This window comes from Eucalyptus grandis, chromosome 8, assembly GCF_016545825.1.
Source record: "Eucalyptus grandis isolate ANBG69807.140 chromosome 8, ASM1654582v1, whole genome shotgun sequence".
NCBI classification, from domain to species: Eukaryota; Viridiplantae; Streptophyta; class Magnoliopsida; order Myrtales; family Myrtaceae; genus Eucalyptus; species Eucalyptus grandis.
Genome location: NC_052619.1, coordinates 72,321,907 through 72,348,581, shown reverse-complemented (window position 1 = coordinate 72,348,581; position 26,675 = coordinate 72,321,907). Strand labels below are relative to the sequence as shown.

Genomic DNA, 26,675 nt, shown 5'->3' with positions numbered 1-26,675 from the left:
TGCTGGCAATGGGGGCTCGTTGAAACCCTGTCGGATTTGGTGAGGGGATCCGGCAGGGCGAGCCCCCCTCGCCGGATCTGGCGAGGGCTCGCCTCGCGGTCGCTCGCCAGATTTGGCGAGGGGGGCTTGCCGTCGCGGGCGAGGCCTCCTAGCTGGATCGCCTCAGTTCGGCGAGCTCGCCCCGCCAAAGCCAAAGGGAGGAGAAGGGAGGAGGGAGGAAGAGGGAAGAGGGAAAAAAAAAAAAGGAAAAAATTAATAATCTTTTTAAAAAATTAAATATTATTAAAAATGCTCGCCGGCGCGCGGCCGGCTGCCACGCGCCCGGCCAACCAATTTTGGCCGGATGGATTGATCAAGAACAATTATAAAAGGTTTAGAACTTAATTGGTCAAAAAAATAAGTTTAGGACTGAATTGGCACAATTGCAATAGGTTTAGGACTTTTTTGGTAATTTTCCCGTTTATTTTTACTAATCATATATGAAATAGCATTTAGAAGTAGGTTTGATTTGCATTCTGTGAAAATTTATGAACCGTCATGAGTGTATATTTTTTATTTATTTATGAAATTACAAAAGATAAAGAGAAAAAATAAAAAAATAAATAAATCAAACCCAACCCAACCATAAAAATGGTCTGGTTTGATTGGTTCCTGACTATGATCTGGTTTAGTTTGGTTTCACTTTTCTTCCAACCGTATTTATGCAGTCTGATTTGTTTAGGGCGCACTTAGGTGGAGTATTTTTTGTGAACAATGCAGGCAAATCCAATCTGTGCAACATGAAGGAGATTGTTTATTTATCTAGAGCTTCATGGGTCATCATGAAAAATGATTCTTTGGGTATATCTTGTTATTATGTATTTATCTACATATATTGTAAATCTAGATTATTGGATTGGGATTTTAAATAAGCCCAACTATAGAATAGCTATAGAATAATCGTAAATGATTTAATTGCGGGAGTTCATATTTTCTTAATCCAAAAGTTCAAAAGTGAATTGAGAAGCAACATTGTCTGCACAGCCAGCACCACGTGAAAAGCATGAAGAAGAAATTCGAAAGAAATTGGGCGTGCGGAAAGCTCCACCACTATGTGTTCTTGTAGTCATAATGTCCACCTTATTTTTATAGCCATCAACTTTATTCACTGTAACTTGGAAGCTGCACCTGTTGTGAAGTGGCCTATACATCTTTATTTAATAGCAAATCGGTCAAATTCAAATATGTGGAGTGTCATATACTTATAGTAAGGATTTTATTAGCAAGGGTTTTGAGGACAATGGTTAAATTTATAGAGAAATTTTATCAGTATCCAAGAACTATTTTTCTCACGTTATGCACAATTATCATATTGAAGAAAGAAACTTATTTATTGGGTGTGGCTAACAAGTGCCCTGGCTTAACAATCTGCTTCAAGTAATAAACCTTGGCATTGCCATGGCATGTCCTGTCCATGAGCAAATGTATATCTTCTAATAAGCTGGAAGAATAAACGATGGTTTTGTCACGCCCCGATCCTCCGTGCGCGTGCCCATCCCTCAATTGGTCGATTAAATAGCGACGTTCCAGGACGTGTCGCCAACCCATTTCTTTTTAATGCACATGATAAAACAAATGAAATAAATCCCCAGACAACAACAAGATGAGATATAAAAGTAAGGCCACAATTTTTCAAAACCAAACAACACATTTATATATGTATCATACTAATTCATATACATTACTAACCGATATTTACAAGGTCTACAAAAAAGTCGACTCTCCAAAACAAGCTGTCCTATGACCAGTTAGTTTGACTCGTTTGCCGATTCTTCAATGTCCACAGGAGTCGGGCGAGACGGTGGGTTCTCCACTACGCCATCAGGGAGAGTTAGCTTGATCCTCATCCAAAGCAGCATCAATCACCACAATAGAGATATCAAAAGCCCTAAGGGGACCTAGCCTCACACCATAGGGAAGTGGTGCGGAATCATGCTTTGAATCGATTAGGTATCTCCTGATGTAGAACCTCTTCGACTCAAACAGTGGTTACAACTAGCTCGTAAACCCAAAAACCTCTGAGATCGGGGAAACTAGAGACTTGTTCGGTAACCCTCATGGAACGACCATGACGCCTGGGGGGAACCACCATCTAAGAACCTGAAAAGATAAGCCCACTATGGAGTGAGATGACGTCTCAGTAAGTTTACCCCCTAAGACCCGACTAGGAAGAAAATACGCCATAAGGGCTGCCTAAACACAAACACGAGTCAGAAGACTTACCTTGACTTCCAGTCCTTCCTGCAAGTCAAAATAATTCATAAATTCAACGAATCATTTCAACACCTCAATTCATCCAATCAGATCGAACCATCAATCAATCGACTTAGTCAATTCCATGTCATCAAAATCATATATTGATCAATCCATTGAATTCTATTTATAACGTCCGATTACAGCAAATTTGGTCGACAATGGACGCTGCTGGAGTCAACTTGGGCTTTGATGGACGCTGCTGTTGACTCGGTAAGGAGCTGCACGTGAAGTGGTGTGTGTCGGTGGGGCTGGAAGAGGAAGAAACGGTCGAAGGTGGGGGCGTCTGTGGGGCAGAGAACATGTGAGGGAAATGGAAATTGAAAGGAAAAGCACAAGCGGCCAGAGGGGAAAGGGGTCGACGAAGCTGGTGGGGCCAGAGAGAGAGAAATAGAAGGAGAATGAAGGGGTGAGATAGGAGAAAATATTGGGTGATCGAGACCGCCACGTCAGCGTGATTCCGGATCATCACGCGGTGCCACATGTATGGGGAGGGACAAAAGAGAGAAAGAGGAGAGAGAGCGTCAGAGAAGTGGGCCCAATTTCGGTCCTTTGTCCCCCTCCCCATACCCGTGGCGTCGTGTGAGTGGTCCGAGTCCACATGGTGGTCCCGACCACCCAATATTTTCTCGTGAGATAGTAGGGTTGGTCGGCTGAGAGGAAAAAGAACATGCGAAAAAAAAAAAAAAAAAAGAAAAGAGAGAAAGTCATGTCGGCTGGGGGGGGGGGGCCTCTACGCACAGGTCTTCAAGAGAATTGAGAGGGAGAGACGTGCACAAGTTGAAGAGAAGACCACCCAATATTTTCTTGTGAGATAGCAGGGTTGGTCGGCTGAGAGGAAAAAGAACATGCGAAAAAAAAAAAAAAAGAGAAAAGAGAAAAGTTATGTCGGCTGGTGGGGGTTGGGCGCTCTACGCACAGGTCTTCAAGAGAATTGAGAGGGAGAGACGTGCACAAGTTGAAGAGAAACGTGCGGGGAAGAGAGAGGGATCGAAGGAAGAGAAACAAAAGAATAAGTTTAATAAAATGTCATATATTTATTCATTTTTGGTCCCACAAATTTCAATATAAAATGTTTGGTCCTCACTTGCTTTCTTGCACCATAATTCTCCCAATTAACAAGTCTTGGATAGCAAAAAATGGCCATTTCCCGTAATTTCGAATTTCATTTCCTTTTTCCAAAATCCAATTTCTTAACAAACCTCTCCGATTGTCGTCTAATTTTGTTGAAGAAAAAGGCCACACAATTTCCTTTTACCAAGTAGCTCACACAGGAGGCCAAAAATCTCCTCAAATTGATCAATTCGAATTTCCGTTCGTTTTCCGAATCATCCGAATCGATTTTCCGTATAAATCCCGAACTCGCCGAAAATTCCTTAAAAGATGAGTCAACATTCTCAAAATGACTCGTGACACAACAAAACTTTCAATTTTTGAAATCGAATTCAAATTCGCACTTAATTTCAATCTGGCGCAATTTTAGCGTGACCTAGCCTATCGGGTAGCTTTTAGAAATTTTTGGTGCAATTGACCCGTGGTCGATTTTCTTTGAACCACACGTACCTCTTTGACACATTGGCGACTCTCGGTGACCGTGAAAATATCGAGATTTCAAATACGGACACGGGATACTAAAAACGATAGAAAATGAGTCTAATACCGGTTAACGAGAATTTTGCAATCAGGTGAAATTATCCACACTTTGATCACACATCTTGGTTGAATCAACCTATCTCCGGTCTCTGACTGATTTTTAATTATGCCATAATGATCCTTGTAGACTAACATAGTCGAGCAGTCGATTCCTTGTTAAATCCTCAAGTCTATTGCATTTATATTCTTTAACGGCTTCACCTGATAGGCTAGTTATTTATTGAGTGGCCATATTAGAGAAAAACACTATAGTCGCGTCGATGAAAGGCTCGATTCATTCAATCAAAAACAGAATCTAAAATTCAAGATGTCATAGGTTTATTATTAAAGTAGTTAGAAATCTTGAAAGCATTAATAAATGTTAATATTTTTCAAAACCAAACAAGATAGAAAGTTGCCTAGCGACTGACAAATGCCGGTATATCAATCAAACTAAGTTTGGTGATATCGAATAATAGTTAGTAACTTTAAAGGAGTTGGTAAGTCAAAGGAATAGGAATTGGTAGATTATTAAACTAATTGCCAATCTTCTAAGTGTTAATAAGTGTTCGTACTTTTCAAAATCAAGCCAAAAACATGCATAAAAGTATGTCAACAATTTCCTTGGTTCGTGCGAAATTACTTATACTGGAACGTGCTAGATGAAAAAGTATCTCAATCTTGCCTATTTGAGAGAGAGAGAGAGAGAGAGAGAGAGGGTGACCTGTGAAGTGAAAGGAGCTCGCATGGCAAACTCAGAGACAAGAATGAGCACCAACAACCCATTAGGAGGTGAGTATCAGGTGTTTCTGAGTTTTAGAGGGCCCGACACTCGTCGGGGAATCACCAATAGCCTCTACCACGCCTTGGTAGATGCTGGGATTCACGTTTTCATGGACGATGAAGAGCTTCGACCAGGAGAAAGAATTAGAGGCAACCTTTTGCTAGCGATCGACGACTCTAAGCTTTACATACCCATCTTCTCCCAAAACTATGCTTCGAGTCATTGGTGTCTCCGCGAACTTGCAAAGATGGTGGAGAACACCTCTAAATCTAAAGAAGAGGGGAATGAGAAGGTGATATTGCCCATCTTTTATGACGTGAAACCTGCTGATGTGAAATTGAAAACCCCGTTGTACCGTGATGCCATACTGAATTTGGAGCAAAGGATGGAGGATCAGAAGAAGAAGTTCAGCTCTGAGGATATAGAGTCGTGGCGCCAGGCTCTCAATGAAGTTGATGACACCAAGGGGTGGGAGCTGAAGAAATATCCGGGGTAAGAACTTCAAAATTATCTTTTACAATCGAGCAATAGATCTTATAAAGATTCATTAATTATATTCTAACTCCAATTTTTCTAAATTTAAAAGGAAATTCTCAAATTCTTGTTTTTTTTTTTTAATGACGAGATATCCAAATTTATTCGGACCTAATAGGATTATTACAAATTTTCTTTTGACCTAATTTCTATTGTATAAGAAATTGGCTTTGCTTCATCTTTTTCATACCAATTTGATCCATGAATGTATTACAAATTTTCTATTATTTTCCTATTACATGTGGCAACGATGTGGGACTTACCGAGCATCATATTGAAAAAAATTTGAAAAATTAAAAAGAAAAAATAATTTTAACATTTTAATAGTAGAAATGAGGAAGGATAAGGATAAAAAGATAGAAAAGCTATTTTTTTTTTTTTTGAAGCAAAAGAAAATGCGAGCCATCGGAATTTCTCTCTCGGAATCTTATAATAGTAAGACTCCATTCGTTCAAGAACATGATCGTTGAGAAAAACTTGGATTGTTCGCACAAAGCCGAAGCCTTAGATTCTGAAATAAGATTTGTTCTGACAGCAGCAATTGTTTATAAAAAGGAAAAGCTCACCTTATTAAGCTGCTCCGCTTACACCATTTTCATCAGTCAGACCGCTGGTATCAACGCTTGTTGATCAAACAGTAGTGCAGCTGGTCACTGAAGCTGTCCATGGTCGCCGGCAGCCGTTGCCTCAAACACCTGCCGCTAGACTCACCACCACCTACTACCTTGCCGGCTACCCTCACGCTTGAAGACAACCACATGGAATCAGACACCACCTCCACCACAATCAAATTCAGCCTCCACAACCAACTTCGCACTTAACCACCACCAAACTCATCCCCCACCACCGCCTAGGATCTTAAGAACTAGACCAACTTTGCCAAACTCGTCCACTACCGTCGCCAGATCAGGTTGCCGCCTCCACCATTAAAATCGTGCAACACATCACCGCGCACGGAAAGACCCGGGTTTAAGTTTGGGCCACAAACCCAGCGTGAAACCTCATATCTGAGGTCATACGACCTCTAATTTGAGGTTGTTCGACCTTAGCCACCATTGAGAACTCCATTGACCACTCGAGCTTCATCGAGTTTGGCCATGACGGCTGGAATTTCGTCAAGCTTGGGGCTACAGTAGCTCGAGCTTCATTGAGTTCGGTCATTCGGCCATGGTGGTTGGAGCTCCTTCGAGCTCACAGCCATGGCCAGTAGAGTTTCCATGTAGTATTTCGAACTCCTGTCTCAATAACTCAATTTTAAGAAACCTTGGAAAGTTTTAATGAAGAGTCAACAATTGATCAGATTGGAGAAAAAGTTACTGGGGATGGGAGCAAGCGAGATTTCTTTCCACTGTTCTTCGTGCCTCTTCATTTATTCTTTTATTTGTTAGTTTCTCAGCCTATTTTCTAGTGACAGGTCAATTTTTTCCGTCAATTAACGTGGGTAGAGCTAAAGGAACAATTTGGTTGTATCGATTCGACAAATTTTAGTAGTTGATTGCAAATTTTAAACGTTTTAACACTCAATTACATTTTCACGACAAATTTTAAGACTTCTAATACATTAATTCCTTTAATAATCAAACATTTATCTTTCTCTATTCCTTCAACTTAAACTGGTAATGGATGTTAAGGTTTGTAAATTCATCATGTTCCTGAAGTTTTTAGGGTAACGTAATTAGTCTTGGTCAAGTCCCGTTTGTTTCGTGCCATTTTTCGTTGGATAATTCTAGTTGCCTCTCGACACCCCAAAACTAGTTGTCTCATGATGATGAAGACAAATGTCTATAGACATGTGATAACGCGTATGACTACTAGGTAGAGGGACCATGAAAAGTAAACTGCTGGGTAAACCTCACCCAAAAGCCTGCCACGTGCATGCGTGCATGCGTGTTTATAAGTGAAATAATAAGGTAGAGTCAAAGTTTAGTGTCTTCGAACACGATGAAATTCAAATAAAATGAACTGAGAAAACTTCGTGCTGTTTAGTTTAGAATTATTATGTCGGTAAAACACAAAAGTACCTTTTCTTGCATTATTTTTATATTGGTCTCTTACGTTGTGTTATTTCTCACATGCAATAAGAAACTGTCAACTTTAGATTCCTGGCTTCATCACTTAACTAATCAGTATCTACCTTTTGATTAGTTTATGAAATTGATCTATGAAAGGGATATAACAGATAATTGTTTGATATTTGAATAAGAACCACTTATTTATATACTCCTTTTCTATTCTTTTTAATAAGAGTTTTCCCTTCATAAATTTTTAACCTTGTGTTCCCTTAAACAAATTTGTTACCACTTCCAATTGAAACTGTTCAACTTTGTCGCAGCGATGGGGATCTTATCGAGGCTGTTGTTTTCGAGGTTGTGGTTAGGCTCAAGACAAGACAAAGAAAAGTGACTAGAGATTTAGTTGGAATGGAGGATCGAATAGCCACCATAAATGGTCTATTGGACATCCAATCCGGTGGTGTGCGGGTTATTGGAATTTATGGGATGGGCGGTATCGGTAAATCAACACTTGCCAAGATCATCTATAACCAACTATGTCCTCGCTTTGGGAAAAATTGTAGCTTTCTTGATGGTGTAAGGGAAACAGCAAAAACCAAAGGCCTAGTCAAGCTGCAAGAACAATTGTTATCTGATATCTCTAATTCTAGAGTGGCTCGCAATATTGATAACATTGACTATGGAATCAATACAATTAGAGAAACAATTTGCAACAAGAAGGTACTAGTTGTATTGGATGATGTTGATGAGGGAAACCAAATCGAATACCTTATTGGAACTAATTCTCTGTACAATGGTACTAGGATACTTGTTACCACTAGGGACAAAAGTGTTATAAAAATCAGAGGACTGAAGTATGAAATTGTGCCTTATGAAATGGAGGTGTTAAGCGACAAAGATGCACTTCAGCTTTTTAGCAGGCATGCCTTCGATGCTGACTTTCCTCCAGACAAACTATATGACACTTCAAAAGACATCATCTCTACTACAGGTGGACTCCCTTCAGCTCTTCGGGCAATAGGTTCATTGCTTTTTCTTCAGAAAGAGGAAAAAATATGGCAAGAGATGCTAGAGAAGCTAAGAAAAACACCAAGTAGTGATGTCTTGGGAAAGCTACGGATTAGCTATGATGCCTTAGAAATGGATCAGCAACAGATATTTCTCGATATTGCATGCTTTTTCATTGATAAAGATAAGACTAATCCAGTCTTTGCATGGAAAGATTGTGGGTTTAGCCCAGAGTATGCTATTGATGTCCTTATTAACCGATGCACTATAAAGGTTTTAGATGAAAATAAGTTTTGGATGCATGATCAATTTAGAGATCTTGGAAGGGCAATTGCTAATCAAGAGCGTTCCAGGTTGTGGGCTCCAGATGACGTCACTCGCGAATTAAGATCAATAGAGGTAATGTGGTGACCAAATTTAATTCGAATAGAAAATTACTTACCGTGTTCATGATTAAGGATTCATCTTTCTAAATTGAGAGCTCCTCTTATGTTCCATTTTTTTTTCTCTTCAACGGAATAAAAATGAATGATATTGACAAATTCTTGCTCCTGCTCCTCAATGTCATTGGTAGATCAAGAGTAGCGTTCAAGCACTGGATTTGACAAATTGGTCAAGGACCGATAATAACTTAACCATCACTGCGGAGGAAATTAAACGTTTCCCACATCTTCGGCTGCTGTGGTTGCATAACATAACCTGCCAAGGCGACTTTGCGGGCTGTCTTTCCGAATTGAAATGGATCAGTGTGTTTTACCCTGATAAAAGTTCCGAACGTCATCCACGTTTTGAGGCAACCAATTTGCATCTAGAAAATGTGGTTGTGGGGAATTTCGTTGGCCATGGGTTCACGGATGATCATGTCAAGGGCCTTATTAAGGTATGTCAGTTTCCCTCTCAGCCTAATTTCTTATTCAATAAAGGTCAAAATTCAATGTATTTATAGTCTAATTTTCTCATTTCATGAGAGGATCAAAGGACAAATGGTCCAAGTTAGTAGCCTAAATTCCTATGTCTCCCTTGTATAGACATCCAAGTGTCCATGCTGATGTTTCATTGGCTTTTGTAGGATGGGAGGAAATTGAAGGTTCTCACTCTTGAGAATAATATGTCGATTTACAGGACACCAACATTTTCTCAATACTTAGTTTTAGAGAAGTTGAGTATTTCTAAATGTTCATCTTTGATGGAAATTGACTGCTCTATTGGAAATTTGCGGTGGTTGACTGATTTGAGTATTGAGTCATGTCAGAGTCTTCAAAAATTGCCTGAACAAATTGGAGAGCTACAGAATCTTCAGCACCTCTCTCTTAAGAATTGTGATAGCTTTGTTGCCTCCAAACACTGGACTTAGAGCATTGTCATAAGCTCCGAGAGTTACCAGAGCTCCCTAGAAGTTTGACCACTCTACGGTGGAGATCTAGTTCATTGCAGACTGTCCCTAACCTCTCAAACCTTACTAATATAGTTGAACTACTCCTATCTGATGGTTCTGAATCTAAGGCCACATCAAATATAAAAACTTGTGACTTGCAGTGGATAGGGAGGTTATCCAAATTGAGGAAGCAGCACTTGTGCCTTTTAAATGTCCATGCACCGCCTACAGATTTGGGCCCCCTTTCTCTACTAAAGGAACTTACTATGTATGGATTAGATTTTGAATCTCTCGAACAACTTCCGTCAAACTTGACAGTTCTAGAGCTCAATCGCACTCAAGTGAAACAAGTACAACTCGACGGGCTTACTCAGTTGGAAAAGTTGACTATCAGAAGGTGTGAACTTGTCAAAAGATTATCCTTTCCATCAGGTTTAAGAAAACTGAGAGAAGCCGAGGTGTCTTCTTGCACTGGGCTAGTTGAAGTTCATTTTCTCGATGCCTTAATATCTTTGGAGGAATTATGTATTGAGGACTGCAAATCTTTAGAGAGATTTCTTAATCCATCGGAGGAGCCAGGGTTTAATGAGCTACAAGCTACCAAGTTGACTAATGATGGGAGGAGAGTGTCCATTGTCTCAAGCTTTCTAAAGATGCTTCAAGTATTCCAACTCTTGAGGTGCCCAGAGCTAGAGGAGATTCAATTTGCTTCTACGTTCAAACCATTGGGAGTATTTTTTGTCGAAGGGTGCACTTCATTAAAAAGGATAGGTGGTTTGTCAAACTTGAAGAACTTGACGCGATTAGGCATTGTAGAGTGTGAGAGTCTGCAAGCTGTAGAGGGCATGGACGAATTAGAGTGTTTGGAGCAGCTGAAAGTTCATAGGTGTAGATCAATGGAAAGGATTATTGATGTATCAAGCTCAAAAATACCAAAGGAATGTCGGATACAGATGAGGGATTGTGGGGAGTTACTTGACACTAGTCCAGATGATTCAAGCACCACTTGGGAGTCTTACAGAGAGAAGGTTCTTAATGCCCCAACACAAGCGTCGGACTCTGAATTAGATACTACTTTTTATGATTGTGAAACGGAAATAGCAACAAGGGATCTTCTATTGGAACAGGTGCGACTTTTTTCTATTTATGGATCATCACTGTTTCTTTTACTTTATTCGCTTTCTATTTCTGCTCTATTCTAGTGAAGAGAGAGAAAGTGATTCCAAAATGTGCAACTAAGGATAATCACATAAAAAAAAAAATCCCCATATTACTAGAAATTTTCATTTGCTATATGTGTGTCAACTTCGGAAGTGAGGCTATGAATCTTACATCACTCACCATTTGACTGAGAATTCATACTCTCCTTCTTCCTATTTGTGCTCTTAGTTCATTTTGTGGTGATGTGGAGCCTATTTTTACCCTAAAAAATGGAGGATGAAACTTCATGTCTTCTTTTTTCACTTGCTAAAATCAATCTGTGTAATAGGATCATGCAATTTACCAAAATCACAAGATACCAGAAGATTAAATAAGAAATAGATTCAATACACCACAATTTGCGTAGGTCAACTCAAAAAGTGATCTAGATCCCCAGGAAGTGTAACAATGATAGATCCACCGCAAATTAGGAGATTCTAACATAAAAATAATCTCTGGATTCCAACTTTTGATTTCACCCAATTCTTATTTAGTGTTTCATTCTCTCATACTGTTTTTTTTTTTTTTTTTCTAAACTAAAACTCACAGAGAACCTAAAACAAGGTTGGTGCTCTTTTTACCCCCCCCCCCCCCCAATATAACTAAATCCACCCTATTTACATTAAAAGGACTTGCCCTCAAGCATTCAATTACAAAGTGATGGCCCCATTCTTTCTTTCTCTATTTTTTTCTATTCCTATTTAGAATCTAAATATCACAATTAAGCATTTTACATGTTTTATTTTTTAATATATTAAGAAAATCTACAAAATCTGTCACTTCTTCAGCAATCTGCTAATGTTTGTGCTCTTTTTGTAACTCCACTTATTAATATGTACACCACTTAGATCTTTCTTTACAATTGGTTACTCTCTCCTAATATAAGATAGAGCAAACTCGTCAAAGGTAACATCTTCGCTGAATCATAACTCTAGATAAAAACTCATACTTGCGCCATATCTTGTGTCTGTGGTGCTAGTGCATAGTTTAGGAATATGTATGTCCTTGCCCGAGTGCCATCTTTCACATGAGCATAAATAAGGCAATTACAACTTCTCAATCCAGTGTGATAAGCAACTTGCTCAACCGCATTTCCTCATATTACTACAATCAATTGATATTGATGGCTATACTGTATTCATGGCCAAAATTGTAATCTCTCTCCAATGAAGTTATATTCATCCATGCTTTGAGTTTGCTTAAGTGTGGTGTGTTCACAGTAGTGTGGTGTCTCACTAAGCTCTTCTCAGTGCAAATCGGCTAGATTTTTTTTTTTTTTTTTTTAAAAAAAAAGAAGATAAAAATTAGGGAAAAAAAGAAGGTAAAAGAAAAGAGGATAAGAATTAAAATAATTACAAAGCTATTAATTTTTTTTTTTTTGAAAAAGAAGATAAGACCGTCAGGCTGCATCGGCGAGGGCCTAGGACGCCTCGTTGCGTATCAGTGAGGGCTGTCGGCCCTCGTCACTTGCAAACGAGGGCTTGCCAACCCTTGTATGTGTCTAACGGTGCTGGCGCCCTCATTGCCACAAACAACCTACCAGCCATTAATCAAGCGAGCACCACCCCCGGCCACCATCTTTGTTAAGAGTCGACACAACAAGCTATGACACCAACCTGACCCATTTTCCACAATTATCATACCAGAATTTCTTTCTTTTCTTCATTTGTCTCTAGAATAAGATTTTCCTTCTTTTCTTCGTTTTGAGGGAATAAAGATATGTGAATATGTGAATGCTGCTTGATTCTTATAGACATTTGTTCAATCGATGCTTTAGAAAGCATTTTTAGGGGGATTAAGTGTAGGGAAAACCCTTTATGTTGATTCTTGCTTGGTGTTTGCGTTTGGGTGTTCAAACTTAGGATTATAGTCATATGATATTTGGGAAATCTATCATCTTCTTTAAGATGCTTAATCCACATTAGATATGATACTTTTGAACCTCCCTCTCTCAGCAAGATGATGGTGACGAGCATGAGGACGGTGACAAGGTCGACGGCAGGGAAGATGACAATAGCGAGGACAGTGGCAAGGAAGATGACGACGATGACAACCATGTGCATATAGATGATGATGATGATGGCAAGGAGGATGATGATGACGATGACCATGTTCATGTGGACAATGAGGATGACGATAGCGAAGATGATGAGAATATGCATTCATTGGGCAAGCCTTCGCCGGTTTGTTCCATGGACGGTAATGATGAGGACGATGACGGTGACGGTGAGGATGACGAGGACAACAATGTGTGTGAGCTTTCCCAGTCATCTCGAGGGCCTTTGCTGGTTGGTTCTGTGGATGATAATGTTGAGAATGACGATTTCAATGAGGAAGGCGAAGGTGACGGCTACGGCTACAGCTATGGCGACGGCAATGACGATGAGGGCAAGGATGAGGACGAGGAGGAGAGAGATGATGAAGAAGGCAAACAAGAGGTAAGAGACGACAACAACCTAAAACTCAACCGAATGTTCTCTGTTCAAAACTCATGTGAATTTTTTAATAGCTGAAATTAAATCTAGGGATAGTTAATCGCAAGCTTGCTGCATCTATTAACCATAATTGAAGAAATTGATATGAACTGTCGGGTTTTAATCAAAAGAAGGGCTTTCTGCACATCTCTATCCCTTGCTTTGCCCCACTTTCTCCAAATCCGAGTACCAATTAATTACCAGGAAAAAGTCACCTCAATATTTTCTATCAATCAATTTGGATGGAATTAAGAGATTATGTTGATTCTTGCTAGTTGCTTGCGTTTGGGTGTTCAAATTAGGGATTAATGTAAAGTAATATGATATTTGGGGATTTTGACATTTTCTTCTTAAGATGTTTAATCCACCTTGAACATGATAATTTCAAGCCTCAGCAAGATGACGGTGATGACTACAACAACAACGAATACGATGACGACAAGGAAGACAATGGCGGTAAAGATGGTGACGAGGGTGACTACAATGGCGAGGGTGAATACAACAGCGAGGATGATGACGGCTACTAGGACAGCAATGCGCAGGAGGTTCTATGGTCATCTCGCGGGCCTCCGCGAGTTCATTTTGTGGACAATGACAATAAGAAGGAAGGTGGAAGGCAAAGGTGAAGGCGAATGCGATGGCAACAACGAGGACAAGAAAGAGGGCATTGATGAAGAGGCCGAAGAGGAGGTGAGTGATGGAACGGAATGGTGTACTCGGCTTCTTTTTTTCCTTCAAAACATGCGGCGAGATGATTATAGCTAGCAGCTGAAAGATTGTCGATGCCCAATCCTTCCGGTCTCAAGAGCTGATTGGCGACGTGACCCTGGTTTCTCGTCTTTTTTGGTTCTTATTAGGTTTCCTTTTCAATAGTTCAGATGTTAATTCCCTCCTTTCTTTTCCCACCATAAAACGACTATGGTGTGCAAGTGCCCCTATTTATATCACGAATTAGTTTGGATCTTACTTGTTAATCAGTTCTAATTCTCTGTATATGCATCTAATTATGTCGAAATTTCCCCCTGTAGAAACATGCTTCATGAATCTGTCTTTGCTGATATTGTTCAAGACTCATCGGCTAAAAACTCTATGACACTCAAAAACCATAAAAACGGTACTAATGTTCCTTTTCTAGACCAAATCCTTCGTCCTTTCCTTCCAGGCACATAGGAGATTCCCACAACTCTTCTTCTTGCTTTTTCATTGTTGATCACATTATGGGCCGACTCCACTTTGTCTGTGAAGGCAGGCCCAATTAGTCGGGTTTCTTGTCCATCCCATAATGTAATTTCATTGTCGACATTCTTACTTGTCTTTAAGGTATATAAACAATAACAAGTCCGTCTCTTTTGGATTAAGAAGGGAAAATAACACAAATGGTCCATGAACTTTGATCAATATGTGATGCAGTCTATGAACTTTTAATTTGTTCAATGTGATCCATAAACTTTAGTCCAATATATAATGTCTTTCCTAAATTTTTAATCTATTCGATATGATCTTTGAACTTTTGATACATATTCAAGTTAGTCTCCAAATTATATGAAAATATTCAATATCATCTTTGAACTTAAAATAATGAAATGACAATATTGAATATTTCCATATAATTTAGGGACCACATTATTTATTGAGCCAAATTTCAGGAACTATTTGTGTCGTTATCCCCATTAGGAAATGAATTAATGTAATCTCATATACAATTTGTCCAAGTCAATGTGATGGCCTTTTGAAGGACCAATTGAAGACCGCAATTGAAAACGCTTGCTTACTAAAAGAATGAACGCAAATCCATCCAGGACGGCTTTTAGGCAAAAAGAGAATTCATCAATAATCAATGAATTAAGCAAGAACGTACGCAAAAGGAGAAGGGAGATCAAAGGACCCATCGTGACAAAAGGTTAGAAACATTGTGATTATCCCTAAGACCCCTCAAAATTCTTCTGCAATTATCTCTGTGCTGGACTCGGTTCATGCCGTACCTACTACTTCAGTGCAAAAATCTGTTCATGCTGTACCTAACATTTCAGTACAAAAAAATAAGGGTAAACACACTATGGAAACATCAGCCAGAGATCCTATTATCACAACAACAAACCAAACTACTCAGGATCTTAATACTCTGGATCAGCAACTCATATTGGCAAACCCCCCTATTACTAGTTCTTCTCAGTTGAAAAAGAAGCTTAAACACTCACATCTTAATGCACGATTCGGACCTCTTAAGAAGGTAAAATGAGCTCTGCATCATGAAGTTCGACATCACTTATAGGAGCAGTTTGATGAATCCGCTTTACAAGACACTCCTATCACTGAGGCAGACACGTCTGCATGTTGGGCCCTAGTGGCTGGCCCTAAAAAGCCACCAGGTGAACAATGAGACTTATAAGTTGGAACTGTCAGGGGTTGGGCAATCCCCCGACTGTTCAAGCGCTTAGGGTCTTAGCGACCTAAGAGAAGCTCGATATTGTTTTTTTGATGGAAACAAAAAACCAGACTCAGCAGCTTTTGTCTATTCAACGAAAACTTAATTTCTCAGCAGGTTATATACAAGATCCAGCAGGATTGACAGGAGGTTTAGCCCTTTTTTGGACTAACAAGATTTCTTTGAAAGTTACTTACCAGTCATCTGATATGCTAGACTCCATTTGTACTTACCTGGATTCTGGCATTACCATGCGTCTTACTTGCTTACATGCTCCTCGCCGCTATCCTCTTCGACAACACCGTGGACAGCTTCTAAGACGCATCGTCAGTAATTTTAACTCACTTCCTTGGTTATGTACATGGGATTACAATGAAGTATTATATCCATGGGAGAAAGTAGGGAAGTGTCCCGCGAGTCTTCTGAGAATGATTTCTTTTCGTGATCTTATTAATGACTCATTATCTTATGGACCTCGGCAGCAAAGGATGTGCCTTTACATGGTCTAATAATAGACAGGGTGATGATATGGTAAAGGAAAGATTAGACAGAATGCTTTGCACAAAGGATTGAGATTGGCTTACCCTCTTGCCGAAGTACTCGCCTTCCAAATTTCGTCTCGATCACAGCCTCTTCTTGTCTACCGAAGCACTTTCTAACCGTAAACGGCGAAAATCCTTCTATTTTGAAGCTTTTTGGCTCCAGGATATCGAGTGCCGTTCCATTATTGCTGCATCCTAGACCTCTTCTCAGCTTGGAGAGGTGACACTTCCTCAAAAACTACTGCTTTATTGCATTATCCAAATGGAGTCGCTCCAAAATTAGAAATGCACAAACTCAACTTTCTCACCTCAAGAATCGCTGCCAGCAAGACCCCGAAACAAACCGCTTTTGTTGGTGGTCGCCAAATCCAGGATAATATCATTGTGGTTCATGAAGTCTTACATCAAATTAGAATCCGAAAACGTACAAAGAACTTTCATGCAGTGTTGAAACTAGACATGCAGTTACTGTGCACTTCTCTTTCGCGTCCTCCTTTGATGCAATCTTAAGTAGCAGTCTAAAGTAACACAAAAGAAAGGGTTCCGAGAACAAGGCTGTATATGAATTTTTTTTTTTTTTTTTTTTTTGGTCGGTACAGCTTTCTTTCATTCTATGTATGATTAGAAAGAGGAGATTTCATTCAAAATTGTAACGAACAACGGTGTTGTTGTCCCAAGTGATATATGTATTTCGCGTGCGCTTTTCAACGTTCGATGAATGTGCATTTTGCGTGTGCTCTTCAATATTTGACTTTCTTAGTCCTTTTATTGTGTATCCAATATTTTATTGTGATTGAAACAAGTTAAAAGTGATGGAAAAGGAATAATAAGTTTATAGTTGTCCCAAGTGATACGTATTTCAGCGCATGCTCTTCAACGTTGGAACCAGAATGTGCATTTCGCATGTGCCCTTCAATATTTGACTTTCTTAGTCCTTTTATTGTGTACTCAATATTTTATTGTGATCGAAACAAGTTATGAAGAAAGTAATCGAAAAGGACTAATAATTTTATAGTTGTCCCAAGTGATATATATTTTGTTCGTGCTCTTTAATATTTAACTTTCTTAGTCCCTTTATTGTGTACCCAATATTTTATTGTGATCGAAACAAACTACAGGACTAATAATTTTCTGGTTGGCTCAATAATTTATTGTGATCGAAACAATATTTTATTGTGTACGCTCGAATACGTATGTGGAATATGCGGTGCAAGCATGACTCGTGAGCGTTTCTGAAGTGATACATACGAGCCACAAATTTCATAAACCGGATACTCCTTGAAGATTTGTCTCGTCTGAGATGGAGTGGGGTAGTTACACTTCCCATGCTCGATAGTGCTTGAATTACACAAAAGAAGCTGTGATGAGCGGGTAGGTACGAGATCAGCCGCTATCAACTCCAATGTGCAGTTTGTGACAACTCAAAATCCAATTTTAGGACTTCCATCAGTTCATGAATTTTAATGCGAGGATCTTGATGTTTGCACGACCAATCTCTCGCAGTTGCAAATCAAGAACAGGACCCCAATTGCGACGGCAATCAATCAAATCCCAAGATGGCCGGCATATTGTGCCACGTTCACGTGCATGACACACGTCCAAGGTTATGATTAAATCTTATGAAGGTTTTTGATTCACGAGCAGTGCATACAAGGCCACGTGAATTTATCAATGGGCTCGAACTATCGCCAACGCGTCCAGTGATGTCGTGTGCAAGCACATAGCAGCGAACAACAAGCATCGCAGAGGCAAAACCTGAACCAGATAATTCTCTCTTGTGGGTTTGGATTGCAATTGGGCCCTTCTTTTTCCCATAGAAATGTCATGGAACGTCTGCTATTTTCTTTGTGCTTTAATTTCCCACATTCTCAAGTATCTCCGATCCACGCACTCTGAAGATCAACATGACGGTTCCTTTGTTGCCGAATCATTGGAAGGAGCCATCGCCTCATTTGTCGAGACTTGGGTTGATTGGTAGACGGATTTGCGATTAGCACATGCTAGCTCGGCCGCGCTGGTGGAGTGCATAGTTATGGTGGAGATCCTAATCTTCCTCTCTCTTTCCGCATGAACTGAATCTTCGTTTAGGTCTTGAGTCAGACAATGCAGAAAGTTATCAAGCACAAATCAACTGAACTAGGAAGTACAATGGATGCACTAATTGGGAGAGAATATTATATGATGTTGAGTTTTTCCCTTAAGTTAGCCTATTGCAGCAGGGAGTCCAACAAAATAGCCCCTAGTAATTGGACTATTTATCCACCTCAAGCTCCTTGGAACTTGATTTGCTCTGAAGTTTTAAACTTGTATTCACTAAATACTTCTAAGGGAATGGCATTTACGTTTTCAGAACTTGGAAAAAAAAAATTCCTTCTGATTGTCTCTTCAAAAAAAGTTTTGCACTAGATTGCCATGGAGTTTGCTAGATTAGCCAACAAAACAGCCCCATAAAAATTTTAGTGATGAAACTAAAACATCATGGAATGACATTAACGTCAACACATTTCTCGCGTACGCACATTATCATATGGAAATGGATTTACTCAACTGAATAAGAATAGAATAACATTGAGAGCAAAGACCATGAAAAATGAATCTGACCAAATATCTTACACGCACACCAAAATCTGCATTAGTTTGTTGTCAAAATCGTGCAAAGTTAAGAGTAACCTCTATATTAAATTGACTATCAAAATTGATAACGATGCACTAGATTAAATCAGATGCACTCTTGCTAGGTTTTGGCTAGCTAGGACTCCTCAAGTTCAATGAGCCAAACAAATCTCGGAATTATTGTCAAGATTGATCTCGAATGAGGAAGATGTCCCGACAAGTCTTGCACTTCGTCTGTTTGCATTTGTCTAGCCCAGAGTCGCACCTCCTACCGTGTAATTCTGTCTTTTGTGGCGTTTGATCCTGTCGCGTTCGTCCTGTACATCCAAAAGCCGAAGAAAAACAATGAGATCAAATGAGTTGCTGGGTGGACGTGTAAGCTATCGCTTAATCCGTCTAGACTTTTCATTTCCTATATCAATAACTTTCATAATAAACGAAGATGAGATCCACATAATGATTTGTTGTCATCTTATAGGCGGCAGTATTCAATTTGCGGCCAATATATATCAAAGATCTTTACGTTAACTTTATGTCTTTTATTGTGTTCATTTATTGTCAAAATGTACAGTCCTTGGCTTGATGGACAAACCTGCAATATGGAAGAAAAATCATGTGTAAAGATATGATCGTTTTGAGAATACAAACATAAATTGCTATTATAATGGAAAGATGAGTGCTCTATATAGAATGCTCGCTGATTATATTGAAAATTGGGAAGTTATCAATAGTTAGCCGGTGGATTTGCTATATTAACAGCAGAAATGTAGGCACGAGTGTTTAGGGAATTCTTTCATAAAAGTTTGAGATTGAAGTATCAATTTAGATTTTTTTTTTTGGAAATATAAATATAAATCATAAATATATTATGTAAATGTCAATCTAGTTTTAAACCTTTCGATTTGACCAATTTAATTATAAATATTTCAACAATTTGTCAATATAGACTTTTTGGCTAATTTTAGCCGAAAACTAGTAAAATAGACATCATTCTACTTGGTATGATCAGCTACCGGCAAGGGTTGCAGCCCTTGCCAATTGTAGGGAAGGCAACTACTAGGGTATGGTGAAGGCTTCGAGCCCTGTCCTCACCTACCACAATGGAAAAAAGTATGAAAAATTAAAAATAATTGTAAAATTATTCACGTTAGTACAAGATGGTATCTGTCGTCAATTTTTGGTCAAAATTGATCGGAATGATTATATTGGTAAATTGTCAAAAGATTTATAGTTTAAGACTGAATTGGTGTTCATATAATATGTTTAGGATTTTTTTTTTGGTAATATTCCCCAATAAACTAAAAGCGTAATAAATGGATATACACTATATTCCTTTGATTAAAAAAAAGTGCAATATTCCTTGATTAAAAATCGCATCATTTGTTAATATTTCCCAACTTTTCTTTTTCAAATATCGGGCAAGTTCAATTAAAATAATATTAAAAAAAGTGCAATTAATTGATAATTAGAAAATCGCATCATTTGTTAATATTTCCCAACTTTTCTTTTTCAAATACTGGGCAAGTCTAGAGTTGAATATTAGGGAGTGCAATGAACAGAGCAGAAACCAAGACCCAAGGCAAGGGCGACGCGAGCAGAGGCAGATCGGGAGGGGAGAGGGGAGATGGTGGGTCTGTTCGACAAGCAAGCGGAGATGTACGTGGACGCTCGTCCGACAAGCAAGCGGAGATGTACGTGGACGCTCGTCCGACATACTCGGCACACTAGTACTCCATGCTCGCTTCTCGCACTCCTCGTCACTCCCTCGCTCGGGACGTCGGCGCCGGCAATGGCCAAGCCGCCCTCTGTGTGAGTCCTCTCTCTCTCTCTCTCTCTCTCTCTTCTGTGCAAGATTAGTAGCAAGTTTACTGTTTTTCTTGATACGATGGAACCCAACATTGATCGGGAGCAGATTTTCTGGATTTTGCAAAAAGAAAAATGGGCTAGACCAGATATTATTGGAGATCATGCGAAATTCGACACTTTTTATGATTTAATACATATCAAATGCATGTCTCACTGAAGAGGAATTTTGAGGAGAATCATTCATTCGAGCACTCACCATGTATGAATATTTTTCCTTTGTTTTTGCTTTTGGAAGTAATTGACTAAACATAGGGCGTAAAGAATGAGTGAAGATTAGCTCATCCTGGGTGAATTTTACCTGAATCCTCATTTACTGCTTTTAACTCTGCTCATTGATAAGAAGTTGATTTATTCCATTTGATTTTGCTTGGGGCTTGGATAGGCTGCGTACTGCTTCCTAATCACTAACTGAAGGTGGTCATCCTCCAGTACCACGTAATTGATGTCAAATCCTTTGTGTTGTTTTGAATGTGAACTTTAAAACTGAAGTTCAACCCGTCCCAGTGTCTTCTAGGCTTCTTCTCCCTTTTTTGTCTTTTCAAAATGGGCTTCTCTTTCCTCTTTGATTTATTCAATCGAATTTCATTACTTCCAGATTGTTCGTCACTTACAACTCCGTTCATATGCCCTGCACTTGCTTGTAAAATAGGTAGCCCAGAACTATGACCGGGTGATCGCCACTAATGCGAGCACAGTCCAACTAAAATGTGCGATGCAGCATCCGAAGGTCCATTACGTCCACACCCCAATACGCATCTCTAACGTCGAAATCATGACCTTAATTGGAGGTGAAAATTCAGTAGATTTAATTACGGTGGCTCAAGCAGTGCACTGGTTCGACCTACCCAATTTCTACTCCCTCTTGACCCGTCTGCTCCAGAAGCCGGGAGGTGTGGTGGCAGTATGGTGCTACAATGGCATTGGAGTGAGCTCTACATTTGATCCGGTCATGAAACGCTTCCATGAAACTACGCTGCCCTTTTGGGACCCCAACATAAAGCACATATCCGATGGTTACGAGAAACTTCCTTTCCCGTTCGAGAGTGTGGGGTTGGGTTGTGAAGGTGAGCCACTGCCACTGGATATACCAAAGGATCTCTCTTGCGAAGGGTTTCCGAGGGTGTTAAGGTCATGGTCCGCAGTTACTACGGCTAAGGAATGAGATGTTGATCCGTTATCCGAAGGCTTAGTGACAGAGCTTGAAAATGCATGGGGTGGTCCTGATTTGGTCAGGTGCATTGTGTACAAGGCTTTAATGCTTGCTGGCACAGTGTAAGCTGTAAATTTCCATGTCCTCTTTTGCCCTCCGGACGTGCGGACCCCTCAAGTGCCACACTTAAGTGCCATAACTTACGAAAGGTACACTTAAGTGCCAAAATCGGAGTAAAAGAGATCACTTGAGTGCCAATCCGGCCAAAATCCGGCCAAAACGCCAACGTGGCGTTTTTCCGGCGAAGCCGGCCAAACGGCGCCGTTTTGCACGTTGACGTGGCCAAACGGCGTCGTTTCGATTGACGTGGAACAAAATAAATAAATAAATAAATTAATTTAATTTAAAATTAAATTTAATTAAAATATTTAAAAATAATATTTAAAATTTAAAAAATTTTAAAAAATTAAAAAAAAAAAAAGGAACGGGGAGGCGGGCCGAGGATCGGCCCTCGGCCGCCGCCGCCGCCGGAAGAGCCGGCGACGGCGGGGAGGGTCGGCCGGGTCGCGGGCCTCGGCCGGGGCCGGCGACCCGGCCGACCGGCGGCGACGGCTCGCGAGCCCTCGCCGGGATCAGGCGAGGGCCGCGAGCCCTCGCCGTTGGATCTGGGGCGAGGGCTCGCGGCCCTCGCCGGCCGACCGGCGGCGAGGCTCGCGAGCCCTCGCCGGCTGGATCCGGGGCGAGGGCCGTGAGCCCTCGCCGGCTGGATCTGGGCGAGGGCCGCGAGCCCTCGCCGCTAGATCTGGGGGCGCGCGGCCCTCGCCCGCCCGGCGGGCGGAGGCCCTTGGCCCGGCCGGGCGAGGGCCGCCGACCCTCCCCCGCCGTCGCCGGCCCTTCCCGGCGGCGGCGGGCGGCGGCGCGCGCGAGGGCGATCCTCGGCCTCCCCATTCCCTTTTTTTTTTTTAATTTTTTTTAATTTTTTAAAAATATTTTTAAAGGTTTTTAAAGTTTTTTAAAATATTTTAAATAAATTTAATTTTAAAATTATTATTTTTAAATATTTTAACTAAATTTAATTTTAAAATTAATTTAATTAATTTTTAATTTTCCTTTTGCCACGTCGGCCCAAAACGACGCCGTTTTGGCCACGTCGGCGTGCAAAACGGCGTCGTTTTGGGCGCGCTTCACGGAAATACGCCACGTTGGCGTTTTGGCGGACTTTGGCCGGAGTGGCACTCAAGTGATCCGTTTTTTTGGCACTTAAGTGTACCTTTCGTAAGTTATGGCACTTAAGTGTCCCTTTGGCCAAAGTTATGGCACTTGAAGCGTTCTTTTTGCCTTTGACTCCATCAGAATAGAATTGAACATAAAGGGCAGTTCAAATGATCTTGTTAGTTGGCAATTTATACAAGCTCAGACATTGTGCTCAGCTGATATGCAGATACCCTATCTCTGTCAAGCATGTCAGACTTGGCTTCTTTTCTCCTTCAATAGAGGTGGCGAAATGACTATGACTATTAGTTGAAAGAGTGTCGAATGGCCACATCCTTCGGATAAGTTTTTTCGTCTGTCTTGGTTCTAACCAGGTTTTATTCTTTCCATTTTCAATAGAACAAATGTTAAGGACGCGTTTGGTAACATTTTTGTTTAAAAATTGTTCCAAGGAATAGAAATAGAAAGAAGTGTTTATGTTCCTGGGAACAATTTTTGAATAAAAAAACGTGTTTGGTAAACTTGTTCGAGAATAAAAAATGAACGAAACACGTTTAGTAAATTTGTGTTCTTTTTTTTGTTTCTTTTAATTTTTTAATATTTTTATTTTATTTTTATTTTTTTTCTTTCTTTTTTTCTTTTTTCTTTTTCTTCTTTTGGCCGGTCATCGGCTCGGCCATGGCTTGCAACCGGCCGATGAGGGCCGGCGGCCTCGCCCAGCCACGGTGAGGCTCGCCGGCCTCGGCCTCGCCGGCCCTCGACAGTGGCCGCGCCGACCATGGCCGAGGCCGACGACCACGACCAAAGGAAACAGAAAAATAAAAGAAGAAAAAAAAAGAAAAAAAAGAGAGGAGAGAGAAAATTTGTTCTTAAAAATTGTTCCGAAATAAGAAACACGTTTTTCTTGTTTCTTGTTTACATTCCAAATGTGTTCCTAACAAAAAGATAGATTTTGAACAAAAACACAAACAAACGCTTTGCTTCTTTTTTTTTTGCTCCCTAGAACAAAAAAACAGAAATTTGGTTCATAAACAAAATAAAGAATGTTAACAAACAGGGCCTAATTCGCTCATCTTTTCCATCCACAACCAGACAATGGTATGCAAGTGCCCTGTTTATTTGACGAATTTGTTTGGATCTTAGTTTATTCTGTTCCAATTCGGTGTATGCATTTCTAATTACGTCAACGAGAGTTCATTTGTGGAAACATGCTTCACGAATCTGTATTTGCTGATATTGTTCAAGACTCATTGGTTTACCATTCCACGACACTTCTTGTTATAAAAAATGTGAATTGGGGCTTGTCCAGCACGAATTGTAATTTCACTGCCGCCATTTTCACTCGTCTTTATAGGGTGTATACAATTCCCTACCATGAAGTCCATATGCAGTAATGAAGCTACGATTCACATCTAGACTATCACGAAATCATCAACATATTTAAATTATTAATGGAACCTTTATCACGGATGATTTTTCACTTAAACCGTAACCAAACTTCTCGGCTATGTTTTCATTCGCAGTCATTTAAAACAGAGCAAATTTAGTTCGATCTAGCATAGGATTATGACCAGGGATGATTACTGATTGGATATGAATAAGGCAAATACAGGTACGTCTTCTAGGACGGGAATCATCGAAACAAGTAGAAATTATCACTTTACGAGGTCTTTGGTGCGACTGCGAGCAGGGGCGAACAGAGTGTCCAGGGAGTAGCAGTGAAATCGGGAACCTGCAACAGAAACTGCAGTTGTCCGTAGCCTAAGATTATTGGAAAAAGTAAACATGGGCTTGTTTTTTACTTCCCATGGGCTAAAGCTTTGGGCTGAATTGTTTGAACTTTTATAACAAGGCTTGTAAGACATGACACTCTCAAGGTGAGCTTAAATTCTGATCCTTGGCATGGGCCGGGTTATATGTATATATAATATCAGTGCGAAGGGCTTGGATTGTCTTTGAGGACCGATTTTTTTTTTTTTAATATCCTATTTGCAAACCAAATGTAAAGTGAAAGTTACTCAGACCTATGTTGCATAAGATAAATTTATGTAAACCGTGAGTAATCATCAATATGGCTCAGGAACACCGGCCAGTCATGGGATTTTAATTATGTCCAACTGTAGATATTGCTAGAGAACAATAATAAAGATTATATGTTTGAGAATCGTATTATTTGTAATCCAAATGTACAGAAGTGAATTTAGAGCAGATGCCGTCCACATTTCCAGACCCATGTGACAAACACGAGAAGGTACAATTGTTGAAGAAAAGAAAAAGGTATGACTGTTTTGAGCAAAAAGATACAAAGAAAAAGAAAGGTACATTTCTACCCGACAAAAGAAGGGGTACAACTGCATGTGTTATTGTGTCCATTTTTCAAACCGGTCCCCACCTTATCATTTTTAAAGGCATCGACTTTAATGACTATGTGTGCGTTTGGGAACCACTGTTGGGGAAAGTCTTTAGGAAAATGCAAAGACTTTGAGTTAAAGGTGTTTTCCAAAATACAAACTGTGTTTGGTAAATTGTACTTTGAAAGCCCTTTGTGAAGTACTTTGAGCAAAATGGTGTTTGGGGAATTACATTTACAAAGGAGTTTTGTGGTAAAAAAAAATTATCAAAAGAATAAAAAAAATAAAAATTGACCGGCAAGGGCAGTGGCCGCTGGTGACCTCCGGCGACCGTCGGCGACCTCCGGCGACCGTCGGCGACCTTTGGTGACCGTTGGCGACCTCCGGTGACCTCGGTTCTGGGCCAGCGAGGTCACGCGACGCCGTCGCGACCTCCGGCGACCCCGGATCTGGGGCAGCAAGGTTGCGCGCATCACGCGATGCCGCCTCGACCTTCGGCAACCCCAAATGCTCGGGCGCGAGGTCACGCGACGCCACGCAACGTCGCCTCAACCTCCGGCAACCTACATCCGAGGCGTCGAGGTCATGGAAGGACCTCGTTGCCCCAAATCGGGCGGTGATGTCGCGCGACCCAGATCTGGTCGCCACTCGAGCCTCCGGCACCAGATTTGGTCGCGACCACTAGACCTGCAACCAGATGGGTTGCGCCGCCCTGGCGAGCTCCGTGCAGAGGTCGCGGTGCGCAAAGAAGCGACGGTTCTGCGCAACATTGCGACTCGCGGAGGTCGCCCGACTCTCCGACGAAGATCGCCTAGGTCGCGGTGTCCCTATAGCAGTCGTTGGCCCGGAGAAGATGAACAGTGTTTCATCCAAGGGCACGCACCGGAAAAACAAAAAATTCTTGAGGACAATTTTGGAAAAAAAAAAGTGAACAGTGCCGCGTGGGCATGTCGAGAAAGCTGAAAGCCCAAGGCAGGTCCTCACCTGCCTTGGGCTTTCAGCCTTAAAAAGGCTTGTTTTGCCATTAAGTCCCTTTCAAAGTGTTTTGCCAAACACCCTTATTTTTGCTTGCAAGGGGCTTTAGACCCCAAAGGTTTTTGGGAAGTGGTTCCCAAACGCACCCTATAAATTGAAAGTTGCGCACGTGAAGTTGCCCATGCACATTTTGCTATTTATCGCAAATGGGGTCAAATGCAAATATTTAA

At 40.6% G+C, this 26,675-nt stretch overlaps 2 protein-coding genes across 2 annotated transcripts in view; both read left to right on the top strand.

Annotated features, from left to right (window-relative positions):
- Window positions 1-14,326, top strand: part of LOC104417964 (TMV resistance protein N-like) — a 91,935-nt gene extending 77,609 nt beyond the window's left edge. Inside the window, exon 7 of the mRNA XM_039300334.1 lies at window positions 13,707-14,326. Coding sequence (XP_039156268.1) covers window positions 13,707-13,838 — 132 coding nt within the window. The 3' untranslated portion in view covers window positions 13,839-14,326. The remainder of the gene's footprint in view (window positions 1-13,706) is intronic.
- Window positions 14,327-20,515: 6,189 nt separating this feature from the next.
- On the top strand, window positions 20,516-21,919 carry LOC120286848 (putative methyltransferase DDB_G0268948). The gene is made up of 3 exons (XM_039299412.1): window positions 20,516-20,583; window positions 20,619-20,700; window positions 21,407-21,919. The coding sequence occupies exons 1-3, from the start codon at window positions 20,516-20,518 to the stop codon at window positions 21,917-21,919; spliced, it is 663 nt and encodes a 220-aa protein (XP_039155346.1).
- Window positions 21,920-26,675: the final 4,756 nt, after the last annotated feature.